General features: G+C 47.0%; 1 protein-coding gene across 1 annotated transcript; it reads left to right on the top strand.

Moving 5' to 3' along the window:
• The first annotated feature begins 1,036 nt into the window (after positions 1-1,036).
• LOC123065504 (uncharacterized) lies at positions 1,037-3,786 on the top strand. The gene is made up of 5 exons (XM_044488767.1): positions 1,037-1,426; positions 1,563-1,680; positions 2,419-2,489; positions 2,918-3,163; positions 3,527-3,786. Exons 1-4 carry the CDS (start codon positions 1,122-1,124, stop codon positions 2,961-2,963), a joined length of 540 nt encoding a protein of 179 aa, XP_044344702.1. The 5' UTR covers positions 1,037-1,121; the 3' UTR covers positions 2,964-3,163; positions 3,527-3,786.
• The last annotated feature ends 5,783 nt before the right edge of the window (positions 3,787-9,569 follow it).

The following is a 9,569-nucleotide window of genomic DNA, read 5'->3' as shown; positions in this document are numbered from 1 at the left end:
GCAAACTAAGGAAGGTACCTTTGTCTCTCAAACGAAGTACACCAAGGACTTATTCAAGAAGTTCAATATGCAAGAATGCAAAGGTATGACTACACCCATGCCTACTAGTGGACATCTTGATTTGACCAAAGATGGTGAACCGGTTGATCAAAAGGTTTATCGCTCTATGATTGGTTCATTGTTATATCTATGTGCTTCACGTCCCGATATCATGCTAAGTGTGTGCATGTGTGCATGATATCAAGCTGCTCCTAAAGAATGTCATCTTAAGGTCGTGAAAAGGATAGTGAGATACTTAATCCATACACCAAATTTTGGCATTTGGTGTCCAAAGAGGGCCTCTTTCGATCTTGTTGGCTACTCTGACTCGGACTATGCCGGTGACAAGGTTGATAGAAAATCCACTTTGGGTACTTGTCAATTTCTTGGTAGATCTCTTGTGTCTTGGTCTTCCAAGAAACAAAACTCGGTATCCTTATCCACCACCGAAGCGGAATACATTGCCGCTGGTTCATGTTGTGCTCAATTACTTTGGATGACCCAAACTCTTAAAGATTATGGGATATATGTGAAACATGTTCCATTACTTTGTGACAATGAAAGTGCTATCAAGATTGCTCACAATCCCATGCGACACTCTCGAACTAAGTATATTGAACTTCGTCATTATTTCATTCAAGATCATGTTGCTAAGGGTGACATTAATCTTAAGCATGTTCGCACTGAAAAGCAATTAGCGGATATATTCACTAAACCACTTGATGAGAGAGTGTTTTGCAGGTTTAGAGGAGAATTGAACATCATTGATGCTTCAAACTTGGATTCACTACACCACGAACCCCTCTATAGCTACGCATCCCTTCCAACGAAATAGCTATGTGTTGCTGTTATTGCAGCTCCCACTTCCAACGACTATTAACCACTCCCTACGACAATTAAGGAAATATCATTTTTCCAAAATGAAAAAATAAAGGAAACAACCCACTTCCCCCCGATAGGTAGGCACACCCCACACGTCGTTGCTGCCTACCTTCGTTCTATCGTGTGATCCCTGATCCGGATTCATCCAGTTCATCTTCGTCCTCCACACTCGGCCGCCTCAACTGCGCCCCGTGATCCCGATGTCGAGGACTTCCCCATCTCTCCAGCACCTCCCTTCCCACCCAGACCAATCTAGGATACGCCCTCCGCGGCATCGAAGGAGCGTGACGATGTCGACCGCCGCGGCGATGCAAGCCGGCGAGGCGGCGACTTGCCGGACCAGATGTTGCGGAACCTTCTGGAGCAGGAGAGTCTTCATCGGAGGCAAGACCACATCCAGCTCGTTCAACTCCATCCTCGTAGCCGCCGTCCACTTGTTCTTGCTTTGTCCACTGATTCCGCCTGTACCACATCCTCGCCAAGGACTCCAACCTCAATGCCCATGGTATTTTGTATTTTTCTCCCCTCTCTTTGCTTCCTGCCGGTTCATTCGATCGGTCCAGGTTGTTGGTATTTGCGAGACAGGCAGACACTCATGATGGCTATTAATATGGAGACTTCCAATTCTGGATTTTTTGTAGGTATGCAGTACTACTTTCTGATTTGTGGCTGGTTGATGGAACCTGTATATTCCAATCCTTTGGAATAGAGATTCTACTTTTGCTTAGTAATATGGTGGATTTCATCTTATACCTGAAGGTCTGTGACTGGAAAATAAGTACGCTGTTTGGACATTTCCGTTTTTATATGTTCTACTGATGACCGACTTTCAGTAAAGATTAAGGTGTCTGCCTTGTAGAAAAAATTACCAATCATCTAGCAATTTCCTTTAAGTATTATATAGTATTCTTGATCCACCGTTGTGTATGTACACGCTAACAGCCGGCTGGCCGCAGCTAATTACTCATTAGTCAATATGTTAATGAACTAGCACGAAATTAGAGAATCGCAAAGTCAGCAGGCAATAGCCCATGTACGATCGTGGCTGGCTTATTTTGATCTATGAATCGATCAGATCGTGACCTGTGTATGTGCATATTCTGCACTTTCACTGGCTGGATATAGTAACTTCGGTTCAGATTTGATTGTCACCATCATCCTAGAGCATAGTAGCAGCTGCTGCTAGCAGCCTAACGCTTGAGCACTTGGTGCAGCACCGCAGTATTCGTCTTTACAACAGTGTGTTTGTTGCGTGCCGTCTTCCACGACGCATTGATCCTTGGAGTCTTTGAACCTGGCGTCAGAACTCATGCGAGGCAACCTTAAACTTAAGTTATATCATTACAAATTAAGATTGTTGTTAGAACTTTTAAAGATTGCTCGTCAGTGTTTTTGTTCGATCTACTTAAATGTGCTTGGAAGTGTTATTATGTTTTTGTTCAATCTACTTAAATGTGTTTGCAAGTGCTTATGAAATGAATCCATTATTCTTTACAGGACAATTTTTTTTACATATTCAGCTTTGGGAGAAAGTTCAGGGCATATATAGCAGGCTACTTCTATAGGAGGTACGACCGCATGAATAATGTTGGCTTGTAAAGCTGTAGGTGATTTAAGTGACATCATCTGCAGTGTAATTCAGAAAATCATGTTGAAAAAGATTTTGTATTCACTCAGATTACTATTGTTGTCAATCATATATATAAATCAAAATCACTAGAAAACACATTTGTTAACATTTAATACAGCCACCTGATTTAGCTTTGTGCGAATTATTTTCTATCAACTTCAAGTATTTCTGGAAATTTTTGAATCTCTGCATTTATATATGCACTTTTAGATCTGTGTTTGCAATGAAGCATGCTCTATTTGTCGGCGCACACATTTTTTGGGCATTTACCTCACTGTATCTTCATTATATTCTTTGTATGGTGTTTATTAACTCAATTCACATATGAATGGTCTGTTCATAAGGCTCTCTTTTCTCTGTCTACAGAGTTGAGTTCTATGGCTGGGACTGTAAAAAGGTGTTCAAATTATGATATATCAAAGCCCTTCACAGGTGATGATGTGTGTTGGATGATGGAATGATTATTCTGTTCCGGTCCTTGCTTTGACTTGGTTGTTCAGAGAAGTAAAACTTCAACTAACGTGTTTAGTGAAGCAACATATTGTATCTGAAGTGAAACTTTCTCTTTGATATGGAAATGTGAGCATCAAACTAACATCCATCTAAGATAAGGTATGCTGATTTCTCTACTGTTTGGAATTCAACATGGTTGAGCAACAATTTATTATTGATCATTCTTTTTGCAATATGAATGCTCATTGTAGTTCTTGCTTTGCTTGGGAAATCTAAACAAGAATGTTGCTCTTGCTACACTCCAATGTACCGACCTAGAATATAAGACAAAAATTAAGGGCGTTGAACTTGGTAATTGATTCTTGGTTGATACGGCCACTAAAACAAAACTATAGGCCATATAGCAAGATGAACTATTATATGGCCTTGAAGCTTCGTATGTTGCTCTTTGTTTGAATTTTACTGCCCTATTAACTTGATTTTTTTTGATGCCACCTTATTTTTCTCATTTCTTTGTTGTAGATTGCCAAGATATATTGATGATCCATGGCTCAGAAGTTGACTGCAAGATCGAGAAGGTGGCTACTACTAGATAGTTTTAGATTAGGTTATTAGAATGTCATTCAGGTCAATGTTTCAAACGTTATGTTTTAGATGGCTGACATGTTGATTGCAAGGTTGAGAATCAGACTACTACTAGATAGTTTCACATACTGTAATCTTTGTATCACGTTCTTTGTAAAGCAACCAAGTTGATTTAATATATGTGACCTTTCTAATTATTATGTTTGTGTCTCTTATGCACTATCAACATTGACATAATAATTTAGAATTTTGATGTACAAAATACATTAATTGTCCAAGCTATGCGACAATGCTTCTAGGAATTATAAGGATCTTTTTTTGGGCAGCCACCAACGCATACGAAGTGTTGTTAGGCTCTAGCTCTATATGTTGCTGCCTTACAACACATATTCATGCTGGTTACCAACGCATTTATATATGTTGTTGTAGACCTTTGCAACGCCACCAACGACAACGCATATAAATCCGTTGGTGTAGACCTTAGCAACGCAAATATGGACATACGACAACACACCGATGCGTTGCTAAAGGGGGGTTCTTGGTGTAGTGAGTAGGAACTCCATTGGATACATGCAAGACATGAGCTTATGACTAATCCTTGATATTTCTCTTATGATGAAAATCTTATGTCTTGGATATATTTGCATCTTGCATGCTATCTAACCCTTGTAGGTACTTGGATGAATCTAATTCCATGAGATTGCAACTCACTCATATCTTGAGCAATCTCTACATCACCAAGTCTCTACACAATGGTGGTTGAAGACAAGGAAGCACAAAACCATTCAAATATATCCTTTGACAAATTCTATGTTGATCTTCATGATTGTCATTTTGGATACTGTCGTGGTTCTAAGCCTGACAGTAGAGTGGGGGGTAGGTATGGAGAGGCAAGGTCCTAGCTATGGAGAGGTTGTAAACACAGGGGATGTACGAGTTCAGGCCCTTCTCGGAGGAAGTAAAAGCCCTACGTCTCGGAGCCCAGAGGCGGTCGAGTGGATTATATGTATATGAGTTACAGGGTGCCGAACCCCTCTACCTGTGGAGGGGGTGGCTTATATAGAGTGCGCCAGGACCCCAGCCAGCCCACGTAGGAGAGGGTTTAAGGTGAGTTAAGTCTGGGGCGTTACTGGTAACGCCCCACATAAAGTGTCTTTACTATCATAAAGTCTACTTAATTACAGGCCGTTGCAGTGCAGAGTGCCTCTTGACCTTCTGGTGGTCGAGTGAGTCTTCGTGGTCGAGTCCTTCAAGTCAGTCGAGTGAGTCCCTCGTTGGTCGACTGGAAGGTGACCTCTTCTAAGGGTGTCTTTGGGCAGGGTACTTAGATCAGGTCAGTGACCCTACCCTAGGTACATGACCCCATCATTAGCCCCCGAATGGATTGAGGCTTCGAGTGAGGAAGGAGTTGATGTTGTTTCCGATTAACTTTTGCACACTGGTCGTGCGTTGTTCTGGACCAAAGAATCTCTTCGTTGGTAGTGAGCAACTTGTCTTCAGTCGACTCGATCCATTCTCTTCTTTCGTCGAGTGATCTTTCGGGCTTTGACGATTTCCGAGCGACGGATCGCAGGAAATCCCGCGTCTGACAGACCGATCTGCCGTTCGCGGATTCCGCGGGATGCGAAATTTGGGGAAGCGCGCGAAGCGGAGCGGACCGTGGCGTTCGGATGGGACGGGACATAGACGCCTCGATCCCCGCGCCGCTTTCTTCGCCACGTATCCCGCCTGCATAACTGTTCCTGGATATGATTAGATCGACCGGGCCCACCTGTCATCCACTCGGAAGGGACCTTATAAATACGCCCGGCGAGGGTTTTTTGTACAGTGCCTCAGCATTCTCTTTCTCTGCTCCCTTCGTCTCCGTCCAGCGCGCTCGCTCTCGCCTCCGCACAACTTCTCCTCGCGCGTCTCACCGGCAACCATGGCCAAGGAGAAGACGGCGGCGCTGGAACGTGCGAAGAAGGCGTCGGCGACGGAGAAGGCGAAGGGGAGATCCACCAGCCGCGGAGGGTCTTCGTCCAGATCCCGCCTCCCGAAGGGCTGGGTCCAAGGAGATTGGATCCAGTCGACCATCACGGAGAAAGATCTCCTCGACATGGCCAATGAGGGTCTGATCCCTCATGGAGCTGCGAGGCTTCCGGGGAAGGAGTGGCAGCCCCAGCCAGAAGAGGGTGAGTGCGTGCTCCTGGCTACCCATGTCGACCGTGGATTTTCTTTGCCGCCGAGTATTTTTTTCCGTGGTTTCTTGAACTTCTTTGGAGCGCAGCTCCACCACTTTACCCCAAATTCTATCGCCTATCTTGCCGCGTTCGTGTCCATGTGCGAGGGTTTTCTGGGCTGTTGACCGCACTGGGGCTTGTTCAAGCATATATTCACGTGTCGCTCTCAGACCGTGAAGAAGGCGAGCCCAGGCGACGAAAGAACCCGAGTCATCCAAATGTGTGGGGGTCTGGGGATCCAGGTGAGGAATAAGAGAACCTTCCCAGCCATGACTTTTCCCGAGTCAGTCAGAGGCTGGCAGTCGACCTGGTTCTACTGCCAGGATCAGTCGACGCCGGGGCAGTCGAGTGGACTCCCTCAGTTTACCATGGACCGAGTGAACAAGCCCTCCTCTCTGAAGTTGATTCCGGAGGAGAAAGCTGACGTGAAGATGTTGATGGAGCGCGTGGTACAGTTGGTTCGGGAGGGAGTGACGGGCATGGATCTCCTGGAGGTTTTCCTTAGGCGTCGTATCCAGCCCCTTCAGTTCCGGAGCCACTGCATGTGGTTGTACTGTGGGACTGAAGACGAGACTCGAGTCCATCCAGAAGCAGTCGACGATGTCACTCTGGAAAGATGGATGGCCGCCGTTACCGGAAACAAGGATAACCCACGCGGAGCCAGAAGGATTCCTCCACTCGACCACAACAGTGATCCAAACAAGGTATGCCTGCTCTGCTCTCCACTGTGTTCTTGTCATATTCATTTCTGTTTATTCTGCCAATTGGTCGATTGATCCTTGTCTTGATGTCTATCAGGCCCTCACCGAGCTGTACTCGATGCCCAATGGAGCACAGGCTCCGACTGAGGAGGGTGAGGCGAGTGGGGGCGAGAGCCAGGAGGAGGAGGAATGGGACTCGGACGTTGCTGAGGATGATGATGACGATGACGACGATGACGGTGATGAAGATGACGCTGAAGACGAGGAAGAAGAGGAGGAGGAGGTCGTACCACCGCGCTCAGAAAGGCGGTCGAAGCTTGTCCACGACCCTTCGACTGAACGTGGCAAGGGGGTTGCGACCGTTGCACAGTCGACCAAGCGCCCTCGGACCACCTCTCCGGCGCCGACTGAAAAGGCGCCGAAGCAGCCCCGGGCGGCTCCGTCGAAGCCGACCAAGCTCCTGCCGAAGATGAAGGTGTCCATCCCCACCATATCAGGGTAATCATGCTGCTTAAGTCTTCTTATTTTGTGTGAACTTTGTCTCTGGTTGACGCTGAAGTTAGTCGACTGATTCTTTGGAGTTGCAGTGCTGCTACTTCTGAGACCTCAGCCCGGGCTGATGACCATGAGATGGAGGACGCAGCAACCTCAAAACCAGGTACTATATTCTTAACGCCGTTTTTAGTCGACTGACTCATGATCTCTAATCCTGATTCTTCTCTGTAGCTCCACCCAATGTTGTTATCACTCTCCCTGATGATGATGAGGATGAGGAACCGCTGAAGCGCAGAAAGAGTAGGAAAGCGTCTGCCAGCAGGGTGCCCCAGGATGTGACGGCGCCTGAGACTCTGATTGCGGAGGAAGAGAATACCACTCGACACACTGTGTCCTTCGCAGGTCCACTGACGAGTGCGCAGCAGCCCTCCCTCTTCACGATGCACCACGTCCCAGAGGACCAAGCTGGCGCCGCGAAGGAGGCGATACGCCAGGCAGGGATCATGATGGAGCAGTTAAGGACCATCCGGGATGCGAGCCAGGCAGCTTACGACGCCAGTTCCGCCCTTCAAAGCAATGTTCAGGTCAGTCGACCACCGCCTGTTCTGTTAGGATATGCTATCAAAAACTTTTCTTTCTAGAATTTATAGTAGTCACCCACTGGGTGTGTCAGACTCCGTGTTAGCGGGAGCACGCTGAGTGCACCCGCTGGGTGTAGTCCCCAAGGCTAAGGTTGACTGTTGGCAGTCGGCCTTAGGCTTTATAATTTCAGGCTTTCCGTCATTCGACTATGTCGAATGGATTTCGCAAACTGGTCGACTGGTCGACTCTGTCTTCAATAGGATTAGTGGGGGCACGCTGAGTGCACCCACTGGGTGTAGTCTCCAAGGCTAAGGTCGACTGCTGGCAGTCGGCTTTAGGTTTTATAATTTCAGTCTTTGCGTCATTCGACTATGTCGAATGGATTTCGCAAACCGGTGGGGGCACGCTGAGTGCACCCACTGGGTGTAGTCCCCGAGACTGTGGTCGACTGCTTGCAGTCGATTACAGTCTTAAAGAATACATCTCTCTTTTTTTTTGAGGTCGACTGGTCGACTCTATCTTCGATAGGATTAGTGGGGGCACGCTGAGTGCACCCACTGGGTGTAGTCCCCGAGACTACGGTCGAATGCTTGTATTCGGCTGTAGTCTTAGAAACGTGTGATTTTTCCTTTTTCACTCGGAAGTGAATTATATTTGACATTTAGTCGATTGGTTCTTCGCAGAACTCCTGTGATCTTGTGGCTCGCTACTCTGAGCTGGAAAACAAGCACGTTCAGCTCGAGCTGAACTTGAAGCTGGTTCAGGAGAAACTGACGAAGGCAAAGGAGGAGACCGAAGGTATGTTTGGTGAGACCTTGACGACTGACTTTCCCTTTCGTTTGTTTCAAAATCTGATCTTGCTGTAACTTGCAGGTAAGGTAAGGGAGGCCCAACAGAAGAAAGACCTTGAACTAGCTGAGAAGATCAAGCTTGCTGACGAGAAGTTAGCTTCAGTCACCAAGCTTGAACAAGACAATACCAATCTGAAAGCTGCTCTTGGGATCGCCAACAAGGAGGTCAGTCGACTGAAAACTGATAAAGCTGCCCTGACCGACCAAGTCAGTAAGTTGACTGGGAAGAAAAATGATCTGGAGGCCTTCCTGAGTGGTCTTGCCAAGAAGCTGTTTCTTATGCTTGAAGGTAAACCTCTATGCTAGGCAATTATTTCCAATCGTGGTTTTTCCATTCGACCATCACCTTGACTCGGTGATCGTCCTTGCAGAATTTTGTCAAAACTTTGAAGAAGAAACTAGCCGGCTGGAACCAAACCTCGACCCCGTCAATTCTCCGGTGAACGACGAAGTTGCCATGAATGTTTTCCGACTGGAGTCCCGTGTTGCAGCTGCCGTGGACTATCTTGCAAGGCTGAAGGTCGCCACATCTCGCATCGACTCGACGCTCTGGCCCGGGGAGACACTTCAGAATGACCTTGAGTCGCTGATGGCTCGCTTGAACACGATCCCTGGTCGAGTGCAGGAGTGGAAGAAGTCCTCGGCTCGGTGCGGTGCAGATGTTGCTCTGTGTCTGGCCCGAGTCCACTGCAAAGATGCGCGAGAAGAGAAGCTGGCGGCCCTCCGGGTGGCCAACACCAAGAAACACGACTTCAGGTCCTTTATGGAAACTTTCCTTGCGGCTGCCACTCGGATCGCAGACGGAATTGATCTTGATGAGTTTGTTGCACCTTCCAGCCCTCCGCAGGAGGGGTAAAAAACTTCTTCTAAGCTCGACGCTTTAAATTTGCCTCGGTATGCCGAGTGGAATTGTAACCGATAAACCTTAACGGGCTTAGCGCCTGAGCACTTTCGGTTCCTTTAGATATCGATTCGAACTTGAATTTGGTGCTTGAATATGATTGCTTTTGGCTCGAAATGTCTTTTGCAGGTTCAAAGCAGGGCGCCTTTATTGCAATCGACTTATTCCTTAGTCCACTTAGGCGAGCACTGGGCTGCGGCTAAGCCTCCGAGTGGAAGTCTGGCTTAC

The sequence above is a fragment of the Triticum aestivum genome, chromosome 3B (genome assembly GCF_018294505.1).
Source record: "Triticum aestivum cultivar Chinese Spring chromosome 3B, IWGSC CS RefSeq v2.1, whole genome shotgun sequence".
Taxonomy (NCBI): Eukaryota; Viridiplantae; Streptophyta; class Magnoliopsida; order Poales; family Poaceae; genus Triticum; species Triticum aestivum.
This window is presented reverse-complemented; position numbering and strand designations above follow the sequence as displayed.